This window comes from Galeopterus variegatus, unplaced genomic scaffold, assembly GCF_000696425.1.
Source record: "Galeopterus variegatus unplaced genomic scaffold, G_variegatus-3.0.2 Scaffold178, whole genome shotgun sequence".
Lineage (NCBI taxonomy): Eukaryota > Metazoa > Chordata > Mammalia > Dermoptera > Cynocephalidae > Galeopterus > Galeopterus variegatus.
In genome coordinates this window covers 667,238-692,103 of record NW_007726289.1, presented here as the reverse complement: position 1 = coordinate 692,103, position 24,866 = coordinate 667,238, and the positions used below count along the sequence as shown (strand labels likewise).

The 24,866-nt window shown below is 32.2% G+C and overlaps 1 protein-coding gene across 1 annotated transcript in view; it reads right to left on the bottom strand.

Annotated features, from left to right (window-relative positions):
- Positions 1 to 24,866, bottom strand: part of BAZ2B (bromodomain adjacent to zinc finger domain, 2B) — a 110,603-nt gene that overhangs the window by 12,572 nt on the left and 73,165 nt on the right. The window contains exons 6-13 of the mRNA XM_008563981.1: positions 23,621 to 23,827; positions 22,916 to 23,311; positions 17,857 to 18,460; positions 15,903 to 16,196; positions 14,099 to 14,159; positions 13,218 to 13,326; positions 12,849 to 12,950; positions 2,252 to 2,462 (exon numbers count right to left, since the gene is read on the bottom strand). Of these exons, the coding sequence (XP_008562203.1) occupies positions 2,252 to 2,462; positions 12,849 to 12,950; positions 13,218 to 13,326; positions 14,099 to 14,159; positions 15,903 to 16,196; positions 17,857 to 18,460; positions 22,916 to 23,311; positions 23,621 to 23,827 (1,984 nt within the window). The remainder of the gene's footprint in view (positions 1 to 2,251; positions 2,463 to 12,848; positions 12,951 to 13,217; positions 13,327 to 14,098; positions 14,160 to 15,902; positions 16,197 to 17,856; positions 18,461 to 22,915; positions 23,312 to 23,620; positions 23,828 to 24,866) is intronic.

Below are 24,866 nucleotides of genomic sequence, written 5' to 3'. Positions count from 1 at the left end.
TTCCTAAGAAAAAAATGCAAACTATACCCCCATATACTTGTAAATATTAACAATTATTTATTTACGGTTAAACATTTAATCTTTATATACATGTTGAGAAAGAACACATGTATACAATAAGGTCAAAGTAACAATACTTGCAAAATGCAACCCAATACAACAAGGGAGAACTATATAGTAGAATATAAATCCATTTGAAATCTAGAGGGAGAATAAAACATTGGGTAAAAGTTGAGTAATTAACTTCTATTTTGTTTCAATAAAAAACCAGTTAATTTTGCAAATTTAAATTTGTTATTTTGCCATTTTGGATACTAAGTAATAATGATAATTGTATTAGATATGCAAAACAGGTAAAAAGAGCCCATGTTTTGGGTATCAGTTATTTCAAGCTCTCGTATTTTATGCAAACAATGCACCTATTCCCCACCATTAAACATTCTTCAGAACTATCAGTAGCTTACTGACAATACTAATTTTTAAAACTCATTTATGTCTGTTAGTATATTCATTTTGTTTTCTTTTTAATCTTCACTAGTAACTATTTGTGGGAAATAAGTCTTACAAGAAACTAAATAAAATAATATAAATAATATTTTACTAATATACTAAGGCAAAAAAAAAATATTAAGTTACATGGTAGGCAGTTAACTTACATGTCATTGGTTGAAGTATGAGTTGGTGCAAACTTTCTGGAGGCAATATTTGTCTATTCTCTACCAAAATTTAAAATGATGTGTAATATATGTCTATATATGTATAATATATATTTATTACAACATTATTTATGATAGCAAAGATTCAGAACTAGCCTATAACAGTCATAAAAAGAGACTGACTAACTGAACTATGATAGAACCACACATGGTATCATTTACTATTTAGCCATTAAAAAAATTAGGTTAAGGGGCTGGCTAGTTAGCTCAACTGGTTAGAGCATGGTGATACAACACCATTGGCAAGAATTTGGTTCCCCATACTGGCCAGCTGCCAAAAAAAAATTTTTTTTAATAAAATTTTTTAAAAAGTTTGCTTGTAAGTGCTGACATAGAAAGATACTAAAGATAAAGTAGAAAGAGAGCAAGCTGAATAGTATGTATACTGCAAGTACATTTATTTTAGAAATAAAGAATGATATTTACTCATATGTATATGTGAGTGTTTGAATGTGTGTGTGTACATTTATGGAAAGACTGACAAAAATCTGTTAATGATTCCATTGATGAGTGAGAATAAAAGTGTTTTTTATTTTAAAGTACTTTGTTCTATGAGCTTTTGTCATGGATATTTGTTTTCTAATAAAACCAACGCAGCAATAAAATAGTCAATATTATGATGGTGTTTACAATAAATAGAAATAAGTTGTCCAGATTTTGGCATTTATTTATAGGGAGAGTAAAAAAAAGAAAAAAAAGAAAAAACATGAGAATAAGTAAAATTCTGTTAGTCTTTTAATTTTTCTATTAAACCTTTAGTTCACATTGTCATGTATCTTTACATATATGCTTGCAAATATAGGACATTTACACATATACTGATATATTCAGATAGCCTTAAGAGGCTTCACATTTGTAACTAGTAACTCAAACCACATAGCAGAACTATTTTATTTTACTCAGGCTTCTCTGTGCCATCCCTAGTATGGGAGCTTCATATTGATAACTTATATACAAATTCAAATCACTAATTATGAGCACTTTGAGCTTGATATACGTTCTGGTTATCTTAAATACCTTTTGATTTAAATCTATTAATTGGGCATTTTGAAAATATGTATAATAAACCCAGACTACAGAAGAACCCAAACTAAAAGACTGGGGTTACTTACCAGTAATTGGAGTTCTCTGACTGAAAATTTACTCCACAGATCCACATATTTTGGAGTTAGTCCCATGTACCACCTCAAGGAATCGGGAGCTGTTAAAATGAGAATTTCCAGAAGGTTGGCACGACCTTAAGGCATGTGCCAAGTGCTGGTTTGATTCCCTTTCTGTGCAAGCCTTAGAAGCTTAACACCTGCCTTTGTAATTCTAAACACACAGGGTAGGATGTGTTTATGAGTGTGGCTCTTGAAAGATTACCTAATCAAAGAACTCCAGTTACCAGTGGGACTCCTTATTTTCTCATTTTAATCTAACACAGATACCTACTTTTTAGAAACGGAGAGCAAAGTAAAAAACATAAGAAATACTTACTTTTAATATATTTCTTAGTATGATTATTACAATGTCAGATACATTATGTTTCTTACCTTGAGCTTGCAGTTTTCTTAGCAACTTGGCATCTGTGTTATCCAGGAATTCAGCACTGCCAACATTTGGAGGTCGACCCTTCCGACGTCTCATCCTGGATTCCTCCCTTGCTCGCTGTCTGTCTGGATTAGGTGGTCTTCCTCTACGACCTTCCATTGCCTTGATATGAGGAATGACATCCTCTTCTTTCAGAAGACACCACTGCATTCCCTTTTAATTAACATTTCACAGAAATAATATATTACAAACAAAATAAATACAAGAGATCAATATGTCAAAAAATTCTAAGTAAAAATAACATATTTTAAAATTCACAAAGCTGGTAAAAACTTTAGGAATTTTATTTTTTAAATTAAATTTAGATTTATGGCTTGTTCATGGCTTGTGGCATACCTTTAGTATTCTTACTTTAATGACTTAACTTTGATTAAATATTTTCATCTGTATCTATAATCATATATATAGAAGCTCTATATCTTAACCACCATTTCTGAACTATAATGACCATAAATTTGGTAGAAATTTTAAAATATTAGTTGTGTGATTACTTCCTATGGATTGTTCCTGTGAGTTATCAGTTAAACTAACACATTAGGCTATCCAAATAACAGATGAAAATTTCTCTTTATAGGAATATTATAGACAATAAGTGAAAACGGAAAGTAAGAGAATATCAGCATTTTGCCATACCTAAAGAATTGACAAATCTAAGCACAGAACTTGAATGACTGCCTATCACCAAAAAGAGAGAGAACCAGACAGATGTTAGCCTCATGATGGAGGCTCACACCATCACCTATAAAGTAGTTTTGCCTCCCCAACATTAAAACCTGAATTTCTGGGGCCGGCCCGGTGGCGCACTGGATAGTGCGCCGCTTGGGAAGTGCGGCGGCGCTCCCGCCCGAGGGTTCGGATCACACATACAGACCGGTTCCCGCTCACTGGCTGAGCGAGGCGCGGGGGCAACACCGAGGGCTGCGATCCCGTTGCCGGTCCCGGTCCGGTACGGGGGCGACACTGAGGGTTGCGATCCGTTGCCGGACACGGAAAAAGACAAAAAAAAACAAAAAACAAAAAAACCCCTGAATTTCATCACGGCTCTAGATTTAACTACCATAACGTTAAAGGAAAGACAGGGTGAGAGGTATGTGTTAAACTATACAACAAAATCCAGTCCAGATAGGAAATTCTACAAATAATCTAGTTTCTTCAACAGATAAACCGTGAGAAGTAAAAAAACTGTAGAAAGATTAAATGAGCCTTTAAAGATACACCAAACAATCCCAACTTGTGGCCCCTACTTGAATATTGATTCAAATAGACAAACTGTTAAGTTTAACATGTAAGAGACAACTGAAAATTTGAACAATGACTGATATTTGATATCAAGAAGTTATTATTTTAAAGTATGATAATGGTACTGTTCTTATGTAGAAAACATGAGTCCTCATCTTTCAGAGATACAAATAAAAATATTTACAGATGAAATAAGATATTCAAGATTTGCCTCAACAAACTGCAAAAGGGGAGTAGTAGATGGGGATTTATGTAAAGCAATATTGGCCATAATGATAATTAATAAAGCTGATAATGAGTACACGGTGTACAGTATTCTATTTACTTTTGTGTGTATTTGAGATTTGCCATTGTAAGCCTCCTGATGGAAGCACATACCAACATAACACTTGTGTATTAAAAGAATAATAGTTTAGTATATAAACATAATCTGAGTCTGGTTTTCATATATCCTGTGCATGTCAATCAAAACACATATATTATATTACCTTGCTTATAGTCCACAATAATTTATTCAGATATAGGAGAGGCACCCTTTAAAAATAACTGTCTCATATTTCTTGCTTTTTAAAAAAATTAATTCCATTAATGTGAAGGTTAAGGAAATTTTCTAAATGTGCTTTTCTCATAAAAGAAACTTGAAGTAGGAATTTTGCTTGAACCACTGGAAGAAATTCTGCAACTAAAAACAATCAAAAGTTCTTGAGTTATATTTTATACCATGATTCCTAACCTGGGGCAAAGGTCCATAAGTATCTCAGTCAATGGGTACTAAAAATGCAAATACTACCCCTACTGCCATAGTGGATAATAGCTATATCCCACATTCCAAGTACTGTGCTTTGTTCCAGGCACTTTGAATACATTTTATAGTTTAATCTTTGCAACATTTCTATCTCATATGGTGGGTCTCATTGTACCTGTATAATAATTAAGGTAATGCAGGCCCAGTGAGGTTAAATAATTTGCCTCACGTAGAGACAGCAAGGAACAGAACTGTGATTCAAACCCAGGACTGACTCATCCTAAAACCTGTGCTCTTGACCACTACATGCACTTAGTTAATGTTACAAAGACGTTCTTATACTTAAAAGACTGATCACAACATTCAGCTGTGAGAGCACAGCCACGATTATGTCAAGGAAGAACTGTGTCAGAAAGTTAGTGCATGTAGTCTATATCTATATGCTAAAAATAATATTTAACTCCTTTCCATAGTTCTCATGTTAAAAATAATTATAAAAATGAATTATGAGGAAAATAAAAAATGTTTGCTGTGATTTCAAACGAATAGGAATAGTGGCAGCAAGTCTGTTTTTATTCCATAAACCACTAAGAATGAAGCCGTCAGAATAGCTTTATGTTAGGGTATGTTCACCAGCATGGGAAGCTTTAGATTAAGTTTTCGTCTTTCTATCATGCTCTTAGTCTCCAAGGCAGCATGAATCACATAAATTTAAAAATATAAAAATGACATTTGTGACATTTGGAGTAGAAGAAACAGACTAATAAAAGAGTCTGTAAACAAATCAGCATTCAATTTTTAAGGTATCTTATTAATAATAAAATCAAATTTTGGCCAAGATTTAGAGGGTTTTATCAACTTATCGTTTCTCATCCAGATACAATTTGTACATACTTATGTTTTTATTCAGCTAGAGAAATATAACTTTGTTAAAAAAGTAACAGAATGTGTTGGTGCAGCCCCAAATTTACTAGACAAGTACAGTGACATAATTTACATTTTTGCCCTTGGCATTTAGAAGGTAAATACTTTCTAAGGGGATTGCATATATTGGGTTACATACAATGTCTTCTGACTCCTGAATTTTAGAAAATGCAAAAAAGATGGTTAGGAAAATCTGAAGTTTATATTACAGGTTTAATTCATTAAACAGTCAAAATAACTGTGGCTAAGGACAAATAGCATTTTTGTCAATAAACTTTTCCTTTGGAAAAGCAAATATAATTTATATCACTTGACTCACATGCTATTAGCTTTTTTGTCAATCAATAATTATAAATCAAAATAGTTAATTATTTTTCTTAATTTCTAAGACTTAAGATAGTAAATGTTTCCTGAAAATAATCCTTCTTGATTATAATTTAAAAGATATGAATAGGGGAGTAGGGTAAGGGAGGAATTGGTAAAGGGCCACAAAAATCGAATACATTATATAATGTTGAATATACTAATTATCCTGATTTGAGCATCACATATTGCACACAGGTACTGATATTCAATATTGTATCCCACAGATATGTACAATCATTTATGTTTCAATTTTAAAAAGATATGAATAAAAGAAACAGATGATCAACACAATTGAGATGGTGAAAGATTAAGGTTATTATATTATTATAATTTCGCTTTCAAGAGTTGCTAATTTATATCCTCAACAAATAACATATTCACGTCTGTAAATACTACAAAGAGAAAGAAAAAAGAAGGGAAAAAAATGTTTTATTTTAGAAGACTGAGCAAAATAATCAAGGTAAATAAGTAAATGAGATAAGTGAAAGTACACTGGGAGACTGCAATGAATTATTAAAATAGAGTGTCCACTACTTAAATTTTTGTTGAGACATTTAATCTGAAGAAGTCATAACATTATCTAATGGCCAGCTAGAGACAGTCCTTTCCCCTAAAGGAACAGCATCTTTAACAAGGACCTCGGGCTCGGGGTATTCTAATGCAAGGGGATCCAAGGACAACACCCTACGTAGCAATGAATTGGAAGAAGAATTTAGAGGTTGGGACAGGAAGTTGTCTCAATTGTCCATAAACAACTATGAGAGTCTGCATTAGGGCATAAAAATTAGAACGAGAAAGGAAGGTAAATTGGTCTTTCTGGAGAGAGAACTGACTGGAATGGAAGACTGTCCAGACATGAAGGGGGAAAGCCTGAATGTAGACCAGAAAGGTGATTAAGGTTTGAAATAGTCTCTAAGCAACACGGAAAAGGGAAATAGCAGTGAGGTTTTCTTCCTTAACAAAGTTAAGTTACAGGATAGAGAAATACTTGAGAAAACTGGCAAATAAATTTATTCCCTCAAATTTTTTATGACTTAAAAAGTACACAGAGCTTTAAAAAACACATTTATTTCAAATGAATTAATTTTTAAATGTCTTCTGTATTCAGAAATTCAAGAGAAATTATGAAATTTAATTTCAATATGATCTTCCTATTTCAACATTTCTATTGTTCTTCATAAATTACACTATAAAGTATACTTGAACATTTCATGAGCAACTGTTCTGTTTTCACCTTATCTTATGGGCACTGAGTTGCCTAATTAACTGGGTTTCCCACATTTCACTGACAGCTAGAGTCAATTTATGAATTATCAGCAACATGTTTAGGTCCTAATGGGATGTGTTCTCAAGTCAAATTCCTGCTTCAATTTTATATCCTACCTTGTTTTTATTTTTCTTTTGCTGTTTCTGTTTTGTTTGATTTTATATACTTATAAGCTGACTTATTTTGGGAGGAAAGCAGTATATAAGTAAATGCAGTAAACCAGTCCACTAAAAGCCAATTCACTGAATATCTATTTGCCAAGTTACTGAAGACTTATTTTTTTAAGTTGTAATATATGACCAAGACTTTATGCAGCAATTTCAGCATGGATTTGCAGTCATGCGTCACTAAATGTCAATTTCCAAGTTAACATTTGAGATGCCTGGTACTTCGTGAATGCTAAATATTATATTAATGAATAGATGAACTTTCCCCTACTACTCATATTTTTCTGGATTGGGACCTGTAGGTACCTCAGTCCTTGCCTCTGGTAGGAAAATATGAGATGTGGTGCATGTTTTAAATATGATTTATGGTATTTGTTCTGACAATTTAAGGTCTGTTAGTCATTCAGTAAATTGATCATTTACCAAACTGATTTTTGGCTAAATAACTTTCAGTAAATTTAACCACAGCTTAAGTAAACAAAGTTAATTTCTTTTACTACCTTTCTCTTTGGAAGTATACTTTCAGAATCCTTTACTTCCTAAAAAATTAGTTCATATAAAACTTTTAGAATATCACACCTAGAAGGGAATCCATCTTAAAGACTTGCTATAATACTCGTATATGCATTTACATTACAGATGAGAGAATTAAGTAGGCTTCAGTTTTTCAAAGTAGCATAGGATGCTGAATTATTCTGCTGGGAGTCTAAGAAAAATCTTAGGGAATGAGTAAAGCAGGAATATCAAATATTTTTGACAAAATTTGACATTTCGTATTTTAAGAAAAATATAAAAATTAATATCATGAGAAAAATCAGAATTTTGTTGGATTTCCTTTTACTTATTTCACAGTTTATATTATGTCTATTTTCAGTTACTTTATAATGCCAGAAGTAGGTAGTAAGAGCTTGGTAGACTATAAACTTTATGGCATTAGGGATTCTTAATCCATCCTAGTCATACAACTTATTAATACAGTACATTGAATAACATTTTAAAGATGTGAAAGAGTAAGATCAGTTATTTATGGGAGGAGAGTGGTGTCATCTATTAAAAACAGTTGAGAAAGATGGGTTTGATATAACTGTTTCCACAGTGCTGACCATGCTTCCCAGTTATTCATAGTAGGTTATCTTCTGAGTGTCATGACATTCAACACCTCCTCCTCAGCTCCATACTTGGATGCATACAGTTGGCCTCCTACTACAGGCCTTGCCTAGCCACAAAAATCCTACCTGGTAGATCAGTGACATAAATTTCCAGACTTTTAGATTTCTGGTGTTGATCTTTCATGTTCTCAGTGTCCACATGTGCACACAACTATGTTGCATTAGGTCTGACAGTTAACAGCAGAGTTGAATTAGAACTCTGGTTGTTGACTCCCAATCTTTTGTTCTTTACTTAATTTGAAATAATTACCAGCATTACAATTGTGCCAAGGACTGTATGTTGCCTGCCTTATTGTGAAGTCTTTCCTTACTCTTTATTAACAAAACCCTAATTTTAGCTGGACAGCATTGTGCCTAGTGTTTTATCTTTCCCAGAGGATAAGCTTTTTTAAACCAGTGATCATAACTTCCATTTTTTTGTACTTTTCAGTTTCTCTATGAACCCTAATTTTTCCTCAAAGTCAGGTTTTCAACTTCATTTCTGTAGTGAAAGGTGTGTTTACGATTTTCTTTATGTAAAAAAAATCCCTTTAGGAAAATTTTATTTGGGGGAAAAAATGCCTGGCATATTAAGTATTTGCCATAAATAAGAGTATTTATTGATGAAATGACTAAGAAAAAAATGCTCTTTCAGTAATGACTATAAACATATTACTTTTCTTATGGCCTTATATCATTAAAAAGAAGAAAGACTTTTTAAAAAAATACATCTCAAGTACAGAAGGAACACAACATTTACTGAGTCATTTTTAATTTGTTTCTTCTTTGCATCTTTCATTTTCTCTGTTTTTTGGGGGCTTAAATACCATAGACATTCAATAGTCTAAATGTTTCTCAACTTTATGGTTGAAAAAAATTAAACTTTTATAATATTTATGCTTAAAGTTTTTGTTTCTACCACTCACAAAAAGTGGTTTTCAAAGTAGATCATAATATATTTCAAAATAATCTTTGCCATTAACAATTTATTTTGAAGCCTGAATATATTCCTAAGGAAAATGTGGATGAGTTTTACCTTAGTATGCTATTTAGGTAAATAAAAATAACACTATTTTATATTCACCAAAATCTGTCTAGCTCAATCATACTTCCTATTATTCTGACAATCAAAAATAAAACAAATAAAAACAATGACAAACATTAGGTTCAACAAGTTCTTTACAATGTGATGGAACAGAAGTCTGTAAAAAATCTGTTTACCTTACACCTTTTACGAAGGGGCTAGAACAGCTAGCAGAAATTCATTAGAAGATAGCCAGACACTATAGCAAGGATTTACGTCGGTAGATGCTAAAAAGCAGCTCATTCTACAACTTTCTCACCACATTTGTAGACCAAAATAAATAAAATTGAAGATAAATAGATTAAAGGCTCCCCTCCATTTCTTTTGTAACCCTATTTAAATAAATTAGGGCTTTTCTTTATTCTTTCTGTATAGGTAACCATTAGATTGTTGTCCTTCAGCTAATAATGAATTTACATAAATTTCAATACATATGAGCTCTTATACCTCTCATCATATTGCACTATACACAAAGTTAGTCAATATTTTCAAAAAATGTTTGCTGTTAAAACATATATAATCATTATCTTAAGCCCAGAAATATCTTGAATCAAAAATGACTAACTTTGGGGTTGGCCAGTTAGCTCAGTTGGTTAGAGCACCACCTTGAAACACCAAGATCAAATGTTTGGATCCCCCTACTGGCCAACCACAAAAAAACAAAAACAAAACAACAAAAAACCCCCCAAATGATTAACTTATACAAAGAAGCCATGATTTTCCACTGCAGGTACTATCTAATAGCAGAAATTATCTCCTAAATTTCACTTGCAAAATATAGAGCTATGGAATACCACTGGCACAATTTTTGAAATGTTTCAAGTAAAATCAGAATGTATGGAACTAATATTGAGGGTTTTTTGGGTATGTTTTAAGAGAAAAAAGAATAATATTATGGAGAAAACATATTTCCAAGGAAAATGTTTTATGAGGGAAGTGATTCAGAATACTAATGAATCAGCACATACAGCATTTCATTTGCTATCAAGTACCCAAATAGATACATGAAGCTTGGAAAACTGTAGCTGTACCTTTGGAAATAATTATGTACAATCTCCACACATTTGTAAAACTATGAATTCTAAGCTTTACTGGATTACAAAGGGTAGAAATTTTTATTTTTAAAAGATAGGAAGTAGTTTTTCATATTATATTTCTAATACAAACACATTTTAGAAAATATAAAACAACATAAGAATGTAGAAGGCAAAAAAAATGATCCATTGTACCACTAACCATTACATCCATTTTTAAAGTTTTGACACATTTCTTTACAGTATTTTAATATACACAGTTTTGGTTTTTAATTTATATTCAGTCATCATACTATTTATATAATTTGTATAAAGGCAGGCATATTGTAAACACATATCATCATCACCACATGGTAATAGTGTCTTTGTGTCAAACTATATTTTTCATATTCTACAAAATATAGGATGATCAAAATTATTTCACATCATATTTATTGCGACAAAAATATATAATCATTGTTCATTTTTATAGAATTTTCTTATATAATTATATACATGCCTAATTATACATGTGAATCATATATAGAAATGCATATGGCTCTACAGCTACATGCATCTCTAATTAATTAACTAAAATGCTTCTTTGGATTACTTACCTTTAACCGTTATTCTCTAAAAGTATCTAGAAACAACTCCAATTTGCTAATTTTCATTTTTAACTGAGAGAAGTGCTCTAAAAATTGCTAATATTTTCTTTTAGCATTCTGCTGTAATGTTGGCAGCTTAACATATTGTGGCATTAGTAATTCATCATATTTCCTTGATTGGAATTGATCTCAACAAGACAATATGTATTTGCAAAACACTGATTATGTTTAATAAAAAGTGAACGGATGTCAAAGAACATTCTGTTCTATGTAATAAGGATTTATAGATTGTCTAATTATCACTGATACAAAACTGAAAGTCCTTTATGTATTGAATAACAATTAGCTTTGCTCTCAGAACAAAAATCTATTGAACTTAAAAAAAAAGATACTTTGGCATAAATAATACAAGTATGAATATGATAACATGAATCAAATTCTGAAAATAATTTTTAAATAAACTCATTGCCTTCTAGTATGTTTTGTGACTACAAACCTGATCCAGTATATATGGAGTGTGTAAAATAACACTTTGGTTTACTAACATTTTAAAAATCTGTTGACAGATTTAGTCTAAGTCAAATATTTTTAAGTTTAAAAAATAAAAATAGGAAAATCCTAGAATATTACAAAGTAGTTAAACTTCAGATAAGTACATTTTGGCATTTTAGAATTACCAGTAAAGAGAAAAGTAGATCTGGACATAACTTCTTCCTTAAAAAGTCAAGGGCAACAATGGATAATAAGTTATATGATATATTCGAAATAATAATTTTTCAGAAACGTTGAGTTCTAGTTATACCTCTGCCTTGTTGAGGCTGTGTGACCTTGGTAAATTCCTTTAATCTTTTAAGCTCTCAAAATAAGCCTCACACAAAATGAGAAAGGCCCTTTTCATTTCTGTAACTATAAAATTAGAGGGTAAAATAGAACAGAAAAGCCTGCCATTTCACAAAGAAAATATTAATTGCTGGAAAAAATGTCTTTCTGTGCATTATAATGTGCCAAAAGAGAGAAATACCCACTTCAGTTGGCTGAGCATTTTAACCCTTCTGAAATATTTTCATGCATGTGATGTCATTTTAACCTTGCCATAATCCTATGAGGCAGAAGTGTAATTATTACTGTCTCTGTTTGGCAAATAAAGAAATTGGGAAAAGGGGGCATTATTTTGTTACTGAGAATAACAAAACTATTTCATGAATTAACAAGAATATAGGTCTCATCACTCCTTAACTAGGTCCTTTTTAAATGGAACTGATAAAGCTAAAGGGAATAATAAGCATATACAGCTGAATACAAGTAAGGACGAAAGGGAAAACATAGGAAATGAAGTCTTCTCGGTGAGTTCTTTTTGCTGGCTGCTGAGGCTATGTACTTAACTCACAGCTCAAAGGACACTGTGGTGAAATGTTCAGAAATGTGCATAATTAATTTAAAAACTCAATTTCTGCCAAAACCAGAAATTTCAGTCACCTAATTTAAAGAAACCAAAACAAGAAACAAAACCAAACTTGTCAAAATGGATCACGTAGTGCAGCATCATCAAATGGAGAGGATCCTTCCAAAAATCTAAGGCAAACTTACCCTCTTTTGGATTAACTTGTAACAACGTTGTTTTCCTATTTGAATTAGTTTTTAAAAAACTGTTCTATCTTTCAGGGGATTAATGTTTTCCTATATTTCACATGAACATGCAGATACTTTTATGCCTGTATAAACTGTAAAATTATTAGTTGAATTAATAAACAGGAAAAACATTTACTTGAGTATGAAAAAGACATCTACTATTTCAAAGCTCCTTGTTACTGAGACATAGTAAATTGAGGCCTTAGTGAGTGTTTACCACAAAGCTATATGTACAGCTATATGAATTAACTAACAAAAGGCAATGCTCCAGAGTGTAGTGAAATTTACTTCATTTAGGTTATGGTACTACTTCTTGGTTCAAAGACTGTACTTTTTAAAAAGTGGATACCTGCGGTCCATCTCTGGCTTCATAGAAGTCACCCACTCTTATTTTTGCACTGAAGCTGAAATTGTCCCTTGAGATATCCATTATTCCATTTCTGCTGAGATACTGAAAAAATCACATATTTTTCCACTTCAGGTTTTAATAATTACAACCCAGCTTTGACGTATAGCTAGCTTCAGGACACTAATGTTTTGCATATTCTAACAAGGGGCTATGAATTTATAGGAGATCAATTTAGGTTAAGTACAATAGTCCCATACAAGAGAATATTTGTATCAAGGAACTTTATCTGAGACAGGAGAGCACTTTTTTTTTTTACATGAGCATGCTTAATAGGCACCAAATGTATGTTATTTGGTGAAAAGTATGTACCTTTATTACTTCAGGGTACTGCCTAAGTTTCTTTCCACATGGAGCATAATATGCTACTTCTCCTTGAAGGCGCCCTCCAAAGTTTCTTATTCTTGTTTCTCTCTGCCAGCTACACATAACGGAAATGAAGGTTATGACATACTTAATTTTTTAAAAAGCTTTTAAAAACTAAAAAAATTTAAAGACAAATGCTCTTTAGAAATCATGAAAAATACTAAGAGAACAAAAATAAACCCCACATCATAAAACCCAAATACATTTACTATTAAAATTAAATCTTTAGCTAACTCAACTAAAAATTAATCAAAGACTCAATTTACAAATATTAAACTCCATTAAAGTTTTTAGAAATCGTGACTTTGGGTACTCGGATTTTTTCAGTAACATGTCAGCGTGTACTGATGTTTTATATTTGAATAAAGTAAGCCTCACTCTTTGGTGTTTGGGGCTCACATACATCCAGTCTGAAACCTGTCAGTTCAAATTACACCATTCTAGCCTAACTCTTCTTGAGTCCCTCAGTTTTGACCCAAGTGGCTTTCACTGTCCTTTAATTCTCTCTTCATAAAAACTTTTGACTATCTTAACTGTTCTCCTTCCCTTTGCCATATTATTTGCTCTTGTTTTTTGTCACATTCCCACTTGGCTGCACAATGCCATCCCAGCTCTGCCATACCTCCATGAAGCAGTAAAGCTTAATCTCAGTTAAGTTATCTGATACATCAACTTCTTTGCCCTTTGCTCTGGCTCTTCTGCTCTAATAAATACTATGCGGTGCATTCATTTCTTTTATTAACAGTAGAGAATGACAAATCAAGTATACATCAAACATGCATAAATATATTAGGGGAAAGCAAAAAGAAAAACCTTCTTTTTCATACCCATATTCCAAAGGAATATGCAGTTCACGTTCATCAGTTACTCTTCTTCTTTTGGAAGTGCCTTTAAGAAAATGCAACCAGTTATTACAAAAGATTAGTTTATTTAGATGACAATTTTTTCATCTAAATAAAAAAGTATATTTAATTTCTTTAAAAAAGTATATTTAATTACTTGGATTATTTAACAATAATATATATTATATAATAATATATAAATTTCTGCAATTTATATATTATTTTTATTTTTTATTTATTATTATTATTTTTTATTTATTAAGAATATTCATGAGATACAAAGCTAATTGTCAACCCTCATGCCCATGATGTGAGGGCCAGATTCATACTGGGGGCATACCCATTATACATTATTCTTAGATTGTTTTCAACAAAACGCTGTATAAGGCAGAGGATTTTTTTCTTTTTTCTTTTGGTCTCAATGACAGAATAACTGGTTTTTTCTTTCTAAAGAAAAAGGTTTTCAACAAAACGCTGTATAAGGCAGAGGATTTTTTTCTTCTTTTTTCTTTTTTCTTTTGGTCTCAATGACAGAATAACTGGTTTTTTCTTTCTAAAGAAAAACAGTCCAAGGTAAAAATATATATACCTTTCCTCTCATTTTGTTATTAAAGAAATGGCTAGGGAAGTAGGAGGGAAATAGTAGAGGTTTCAAAAATCTATTTATAATTGTTTTCTTTGAAAATACGAGTTTTCAGATGTTGAAAAATTTCAACAGCTGGCTCATACATTTAAAGACAATTTAATTTCTTTTTTTTCCTTTTTTTTTTGTCTTTTTTTTTTTTTTTTTTACTGACTGGTAACGGGATCGCAACCCTCGGTGTCGTGCCCGTACCGGGGACCGGCAGTGGGATCGCAACCCTCAGTGTTGCGCCCGCACCGCGCTCAGCCAGTGAGCGGGAACTGGTCTCCACATGGGATCCGAACCCTCGGCGGGAGCGCCACCACACTCCCAAGCGGCGCACTCTCCAGTGCGCCACCGGGCCGGCCCAAGACAATTTAATTTCTATGTCCATATACATCCATAGTCAAAAACAATGCTAGGTGTTTTACTTAACCTAAAGCACAAAGGAATAGGATTATAAGTCAAATTTTTCAAAGACAAAGAACTCATTTCACAAATACAAATAAATTAATCTAAAATTAGTAGAATATCATACTAGTTTTTGGTAAATGAAAGCAAAACTGGAAATTGCCAAGAAGTGAATGAAACAAGTAAAACAACTAACAAAATATTTTACTATACACATCTATATTTTCTTAGCTACTGAATGAGAGAATAGAGAGTAGTTTTAAAATATTAAATGTAGAAACTTTTAATGAAGACCTGTAGAAGTTTGTAAAAAGTCAAATAGAAAAATAGATGTGGCATGTTAATGGAATAAGGATGCTACTCACTAATTGAAACGACATTGGCCATATGTTGGGCAGATACACAATTGCATCTTAAATAACCAAGTGACCTTTTTATATAAAGTACAGAAAGTCCAATTGTCAATCAAATTCTATATTCTGGAAGCACAAACTCATCACAAAAGCAGAAAAAGATATAAAATCAAGAGCTGTCATCAATCACATTCTTGAACTGGAAGCACGGAAAAAAAAGAATAGATCAGGTAATGGGTCCTATCCTTTGAAAATATATGCTGACCTTTCTTAGCCAATGCCAACCTAAAATCTAGCTGTTACACTTGATTCCAATGAGATCATCTTCAGAACACTGTATAAACAAAAATGCTTGCTATGGTTTGACTTCTACTTTACAATAATAAAAATAAAGTGTAGGTACCAGAGTGTGGACTTGAAGTAAGTGTGGAAGAAGATGTGCCAAGAAAAGCAGGTGACTGGGATTCAGAACATAAAGCAGCAGGAGCAGAGCCTGGGGCTTTTGCTATGTGGAAGTTACGAGGTGTTGAGTGACCTGTGAGACTCATGGAAGGGCTTGTGACAGAGGATGTTGTTTTACTCATTTTCATTGAAGTTTTTTCTCCTTCAGTATCACTATCTGATTCATCTTGGTCTTTATCATCATCATCTTCTTCTTCTGATCCTTCTGTATCTGATTCTGAATTACTATCTGATTCTGGGAAGTAAAAGAAGCATTTGTATATTATAACTAGATAAGCACCAATAATTTGCAGTTTGTATCTAAATGGAATAGTTCAGGAACCAGCATGTGTGACTGAGAACTCAAACGAGCAACTTTCCTGAAGAGTAAATGTAAAAATTACTATCATATTAAGCTATCTGAATACAATATATCTAGACTATAAATCCTCAAAATTCTTTAAAATTATCAGTTTTACTCAATGCTTTAATTAGAAAATGGTTCTTCTCACATAACACTATGTACATGATGAGTTCTGCGTAATGGCTTTAAAATCACTTTTAACTTAATGGAGAAACTAAAGTAAAAGAGGGAATATCATTGATAATTCAAATTAACAGATTCCAATGACTTAAGAAGTATATACTAAGTCTAGTACGACGAACAGAAGTCTGGAACTACTATCATACTTTCATCTGGGCTTTGGGGTAAAAGAAAATTTTCTAGGGGAAACTTGGTTTTTTTGGCTGCAGTTTTTCTATTTAGATGCAAGACCTCATCAGGCTTCTCAGGCTTCACAGGATTCATAAAAAACTAAGCTTAAAGAAATAATTATGGTGTAGGATAATTTGTGATTTAATAATATAAGTTTGTTCTAGCTATGTAGTCCTATGTATAATGCATCCACTCCATTAGATATGTAAAATTACTGGGTTAAACTTGAAAAACATAGGACCAGTGCTTGGCCTGTATACTAATGGTTCCCAGAACAATGGCTTTTGTGAAATTCTGTTTTGTGTGGTACTGTTTGCCTACATTGAAGTTCATTATAAAAACTAGTTTTTGAAAGCTATGAATATTGATATTTATTACCTATCATACAAAATTGTTTTTATGAGAACCCCAGGAAAAAATATTATAGGGAAAAGTTGTTCTCAACCTGAGCAAATAGTTTGTTTTTAACTTACAGATACTTTAAATTGCATAACTGACTATATTTTCCTATTTACATTGGCTGCTAGAAAATTTACAGTTGGATTTGTGGTTGACCAGTAACAAATCCACAAACTTTTATAATACGTATTTCATCTTTGTATAAAATTTAAGCTATCTTGGATTTTATGTTTTAAATCTTCCATGGAAAAGGAGTGATAAAGAAAAGAGAAATGCAAAGAAGTATCCTTCCCCCTCACAAAAAAAAACTAGAAAGTGAATCAAAATTAAATCTGGGAGTACTCGCATATGTTATTTAATAAATTCTGTGTTACTAACGAACATTCATAGGGATTTAAGTTTTTGGTACCTTCTGAACAACTGTAACTACAATTTTACCTTCGTTCAAAATATCTAGTGATATATTTTAACAAGCAGCAGAAGAGATGAAAAAAAAAGAGACAAATAAGTGGTCCTGAACGAAACTTACATTAAGCAGGTTGATGAAGTTATTTCTTAATTCATGCATCATTTATATTGATTTTAAAGTTATTATTTGTTTAACATCAAATGAATAACAAGCTGAGAATTTAAATTAGGATTTCCAGTATCAGTTACACCTGTACTTTACCAGCTCATTATAGGAATGCACAAAGCTGTGTTCTGAAACCCAATGAATGATGGTGAATCAAGAAGCTCTTTAGAACATTTTGGTTCACATAGCATTTAGAGAAATACTTCAAATTTTAAAATAGAAAGTAACCTGATTGGCTGTCGTCAGACTCATCATCTTCATCGTCTTCCTCATCTTCCTCCTCATCTTCTTCTTCATCCTCATTTGAATCCTCAGAATCTTTACTACTGGGAATGTCTGAATCTGTTCCTCTAAATTGTTCCACTAAAGATTTTGCAGGATGGGAGTGTTGCTGTGTTTTTACTGTGTTTGCACTGTTGCTAATTGCTTTTTCCTTCCCTTGACTATGCAGTATGGGAGAGGCAGAGGGCATTACAGGTGTCTGATTGCCAGGAGTTCTTCTCCCTCCTGTACTCAAATTCACAGGTGAGGGAAAAGAGGCGCTACTTTCAGTAGCAATGTTTTCATTAATCTTACTCTGCATTTTTGTTTTGGTAGTAAGTGCTAGAGGAGTTTCTTGAATGACACTTTGAATAACTCCATTTGGTTGGTGATTACCTAAAAGTGCATTTGTCAAGAATGGATTAGGGTGGTTGTCTTCTAATGTTTGTTTTGGATGTGCTGGTAAACTAGAAGTTGCTTTTGGATTTGACAAAGCTGCAATAACCTTCTTCAGGCTCTTAGATGACTCATGTTTCTTTAACTGTGATGGGAATGTCTGTTTATATTGTTCCTGTTGAAACACAAGTTAAAAAACAAAATAAAATATACCTTAAAAACAAAGCTTGCTTTTATTTGCTTTTAATATCTAAAAACATTGCTCATATACAAATTTAAATCATGATATACATGTGCAGTAAAAGGAGTGGCAGTGATAACTAGCTGGTTGCTGAAACTCGGCTAGGCCCAACATTATATTTAAAAATTTAATGAGTTTTCCCCTTAAAAAAATATGCTTCCTAACTGTCCCTCTCTCTATACTGCTATTCCCATCCTCACAATAATCCAAACTTGAAACCCAAAAGCATTTTTTACTTTTCTTTTTTCCAAGTCATGCTATATTACCATGTCTTTGGATTTTTTCATTGAAATATCTCTCAAATCTTAGCCATGCCATCATTTCTTCCCACCCAGCTCCCAATATATGCTATACAACAATGCCAGTTTTATCTTAGATTAAGCCTTATTTTATTATATTAGCACCTTGGAGCATTGCCAACTTTATAAAATCTAAACACTTTAATATTAAATAATTTCACAATTAGGCACTAACATACCTTTCTAGTTAAACTGAACTATTTGCCATGGCTTCTACATGTCATGTTTTCACCACCCCCACATTTGCTCTGCGTGAAATACTCTCCTCTTATAAATTTCAAGCTTATCAGCACCGCACTCTCCCGAGTGAGCCACGGGCCGGCCCTAAATTTCAAGCTTATGAAATACTGTTCATTCTTCAAGATACAACCCAAGAAACTCTCCATGTTTGTCCTGGCCAGAAGCACTCTTTGCTTCTACCTTTGAGCTCCAGTGCTTCCTTATATTCTATGCCATATTACCTTTAGTATACATAGTGTATGCCTATATGACTTAAACCTCTAAGGAGGTAAGATTTATTCATCTTTATGGTCTTCCAAAAATATTGCTTAGAGCCCCACACTTGGTATGTACTCAAAAAACAATTTTAGATTGCTGAGTAAATAATTTATTGAGTAAGAGGAACTTCTTTGAAGCAAAGTTATGATATTTTCGTAGGAATGGTGGCTCAACATTCCGTGGGATCTACTGTAGTGGTGCCTTTAGCACAATAACATTTGAAAAAGCACACAGTTGACAAAAATAATTTTCTTGGGAAAAATTAATTTATAAACTATTAGGCCATAAAATTTACGTCTATAAATAAGAAACAAAAAATTATTTAGCTATTAGAATCTCTTTGAAAACAGTAAAATACAGAATTAGTATAATTAAAATAATATATAAAATAAACTAAAGTGGAATTATTAAAATATTTTAAGTTAATAGAAGTGGAGTTGAATTTCCTAACTTAAGGTGAAATTGTGCATTGAAAATGATTGCTTTGAAATTAAAATCAGCAATGTTGTCAGCATCAGACCTGGGCCCTTACACTCAAATTAGCAAAGACTTGGTGATGAGGATTTCACAAGCGTCAATGCAGATGGAATACCATATAAAATGACTCGTTAAATATTTTAAAGCAGCAGTACTAACAAGCAGAAAGCAATAAGTAAACTTTATCTTATTTAACATCTTTACTGTACTAGTTTAGAAAATTAAGTTAATTCTTTGCAAATAAAGATTGTCACATAATATTCACACCTAAGATAATACCTCATGCAGAGAAAGTGCTTAATACTTATTCAGTGAAGAAAATATGGAAAATTACAAAAAATAGTTGGGTTTACCTTTTTTAAAGGAATTATTTATTTATTTATTAATCAGTACCCAAGGGCATAAAAGGAATTTTATAGCAAAATTCTTACATAAAATACTTTAATATATACAAGATATAAATTTTCAGAAGAAAAATTTTTGTAATTGCATCACTTAACATAATTATGTCACATAAACATGTTTGCTCTTTTTTTATAGGTAGTAAACTTTCCTCCTAAGTACATAGAAGCAAAAGGGCTAAGAAAACAAAAAATTTCCCTTTGGTTTTATATCTTAGTTTTCTGCTAAAGCTCCTCCTTATGATTCTAAAGAATCACTTCCCATGTAGGTTTTCAAAAATAACCAAAGATCATTTTATCCCAAGACTAGTATCAGCTATTCTTTTAGAGTATACTTATTGTCCTTTGTGATATCTGTGGTAGTGTGTAAAAAGATGACGAAAAATATTGAAACCTATAGAGCGGCAAATCTCTTGCTGCTTTAAGATAGCCATTTAAACAGCAGTAGTACAGGAAGAGATAAGTTCAAACATCCATCCTACCTCCAAACTCTTGCTCCCTAGCCCCTACCTGAGTCTGCAGACCACAAAAAATCTTCCAGATAAAACCTAATAACAGAAAGCTGACACAGGACCTACCAAATTCCACTCCAGGTCTACGTATTCCAATTAATTGATTTGAATCTACACTGTAAAGATACTGAAGGATCCAATAATTAAATAACACTCAAGAAAACAATAAACTAATGAGGGACATTAGCAGGTAGTATGAAACAAATAAGATTATCGTAAGAAATAAATCAAAATTCTACAAGATGGTCACAACTTATGATTATTTGACTTAATGATTTTATGATTTTTTGACTTTACGATGGTGAGAAAGTGATATGCACTCTTCGACTTGTGATGGGGTTAAGTCTGGACAAACCCATTATAAGTCCAAAGTGTGTTTTCAACTTATGATGGGTTTATCCAGACTTAACCCCATCATAAGACAAGCAGCATCTGTGTGTTAGACTGTCACATAAAGATAGACAGCTGTTATAAAAGAGATGTTTATAAAATACCCTCTAACTCCATTAACTACCATTATCATTTGAGATAATTTGTATCATAATTTCTGAATGATCTCTAGTTAGCAAGAACACCAAATTTTTTCATCTTAATCCTGAGATTTAAAATCAGAATGCTTGGTTTAAATCCTTTCTGCCCTTAACTTGTTATGCAATGTTGATTAAGCGACCTAACTTCTGAGCCTTAATTTCTTTACCTCACAAGATTTTGCAAGGATTAAATAAGATCATATGTGTAAAAAGCCTAGCTTGGCTACATTTATTAAGCAAGTATTTAATAAATGACTTCGTAATAAGTAGTCATATAAAATTCTTATTTAGAGAAACATTTAAGAAACCCTTTGAAAAAAATTAAAGAATTTCGGAATACAGATAACTCTTGGTGTGGCTCTGTAAATTCATTTATCTTAAAATGGGACAATATATTAATAAAAAATTAAAATAACCAAACATTGTAATTTTTAATTTGCTTATTTTACTTGTAGAAAGTTAATAATGTGATGCTGGTAATACCTCCTTGTGTCTGAGCAATGCATTATATGTCATATGCATGATATTATAAAGCTATCAGTCATTCCATTTAGATGAGTGGTTCTCAAATCTGGATGCACATATGAATCACCTGGGAAGCTTTTTAAAAATCCAATACTTTAGTTCCATCATAATGGATTAATTTAATTGTTCTGAAGAGTATTTTTCTCACAGTTTCCTAGGTGATTCTAATGTACAGTTAGGTTTGAGAACCAAACATTTAGATTCTCAAAAAAAAGCTGACTTGTTCAAGTCACTTTTCTTCGGCCCTGTTCTTAAATTCTTCATAGTAAGAGTCAATAGACAAGAACATTGCGACTTTTTCAAGAAAGAAAGGCAGCATGCCACAGTTGTTAAGAATAAGGACTCTAGTACCACACTGCCTAGGTTTGAATTCTAGCAGCATCACTAACCAGCACTGTGATCTTGGGAGAGTTATTGAAGTTTTATGAATCTCCATTTTGTCATTTATAAAGGGGATAATAATATGAGTAGCATTCGTAGACATTATCATCCAATGAGTAAATGCATTTTCAAAACTTAAAACAATGGCTACCAAATAGCAAGTGCTCTAGAAGTGTTATCTAATGATTAGGAAGCCAAATGATAATATTTGTAACTAAAGCACAGTATATTGTGTTCAAACATAATAATTTTCTACTCTGGTTTGATTCTAGAATAAAAATCGGTGATCGTTTAATTATTAGAATTCTATGAAACATATGAATGTAGACTATGTAGTAATATAAAATCAATAGCAAGAAAAACAAAGATGAAAAAATTCTCAGAAGAGTGGTTCTGGTGATTGTATAAGTAAAAGTTACATGTCACATAATTCATTAAGAATGGCAAAGGAACATGACTCAGAATTTTTACACTTAAAATTTATAAATTTTAGGATTAAAGAGGGAAACTACTCGAGTTCATTTCTTTAAAAAAGAACATATTGATATTAGAAAAAAAGAACATTAATTTTAAACAAAAGTAATTGTGTAGTTTGTCTTATTCAAACATACTTATTTCCTAATGCTAAATCATTAGACCTGGGGAGAAATGACCTGACTGTGTTGCCAAAAAATATATCAAACAGATATATATATGAATATAAAATCAGAGAAATTTAGTTTTCTTATGTACATATTCTATTCCTGTAGACTAATTTTTAACTCACCCGATTCGATCGTAATTCACTGGTCAAAGGACTAGATTCTTCAGAGGTATTTTTATTCCCTGCTTTAAGTACATCAGGAGAAGGAACCATGAGTTTCATATAAGTTTCCTTTTTGGCTTGATTTACCAAAGATAAAGGTTTCACATTGGACACCAATCCCGTAGACTGTATTACACTGGTGTGTTTGTTCACAGATTCCTCCTTTGCCTGAGAGCTTTGGAAAATAAATGGAAGCTGCTGTGACAAAACCTGAGGCTGCTTCTGCTGGGATTGGAATGATGAGTGAGTCTGGGATTCAGACACAAGAGGTAATGGCTGGTGTATTCTTTTTTCCTGGGCTTTTTCAGTTGCTTTCTGTACATCTGTTTTTGGGTCTGAAATACCATGTAATAGCACCTGGAAATAAAAATTAAAAGGCAACTTATTAGCATCTGTTAAGTCAAAAAACATCAAGCAGTAAAATTTGGGAGGAAAAAAAGTACTTTAAAAAGTGCTCCTATTGATTTATGATAGATATATAAAGCTTACTAAAAATAAACCAAAAGTCCCTTTGAAAATGTTTCTCCATCTCCTTTTCTTTCTGTGCAAAAGTAAAAAGTCAAGGTAATGATTAACTTTAAACCTATAGTCTTTGAGAGTGAAGATAAATCAGTTTATTCTTATATACAAGTCATGTTTGGATATTGTCCATGAAACAATTTATACCTGGTTGTTACTTTTATGTTGTGCTTCAGTCTCTGAGTCAGAATCATCATCTTCACTTTCTTCAATACTTTGATCTTCTTCCTCCTCTTCATCTTCCTCTAGATCATCTGAATCACTACTACTAATGCCTTCACTTGATGTGTCTGATGATGTGCCTGAATCACTATCACTGTTGCTAGAACTTTCCATAGTTTTCTTCCTTGGTTTCTGGATAAAGACAAGTTATTTGGCAAGACTTTATTTTTGGAAAAAAATTCAAGTTTCAGTAAAAGGTATGCTCTTTTAATTTTCCAGTGATATTTCCAATCTCAAAATGTCGTTGAGGAAAAAGGAAAATGTCACATATTGTAAGGGTAATTATTTAACAAACTGATCAAATTAACTTATTTGAGAGGAATTCTCCAATAAAAAAGTTCCAGCTCTGTCACATGTAGAATATTGAAAATATCAATATAGTATATACATAAGATCTACTATATGAATGTCATGCTTCAAAATGCATGACAGATTAAAAAGAGCAGTTTGCAAAATAATAATTCTAATGGTAATACATGTGTTGAAGTTATATATTTACCTTCGATATTCTTTCTTTATGCAGACAGTGAGTCAGCAGTCAACTATTTACCTACAAGATACCAAATATTTACCTGTAAGATACTAAACATACCTTTCTAGGTGCTGGACTACAACGGTATATAAGACGGAGTCCTGGCCTTCCAAGAGACTTATGTTCTAGTGGTGGTGATGGTAAGAGGAAGGGTTAGATAGATGCTTAATATAAAAGCAAATAACCCATAGAGTAATAATTCCCATAGATGAGATAAAATAGGTAGCAAAAGACTTATAGGGCTGTTTTAGTTAGGGCTAAGGAATTTAATTGCTTATATTTCATATCAGAAAAGATAGAAAAATATAATAAAGAAGAGAGATTTATTTCTGGAACATTTAAGACTCTATAGGAAAAAGAAAATCCAAAGCAAGTAGAAAGCTCATATAGTTCAGTGGTAAATTCATAACCTGCAACCATCAGCACCATCCATCTCTAGAACTTTTTTCATCTTCTAAAACTGTAACTCTGTATTTATTTCACACTAACTCCCCATCTCTCCTATCCCCAGCCCCGGACAACCACCATTCTACTTTTGTCTCTCTGATTCTGACTACTCTAAGTACTTAATAAATGTGGAATTATACAGAACTTGTCTTCTTATGACTGGCTTATGTGACCTTGCATAACGTCCTCAAG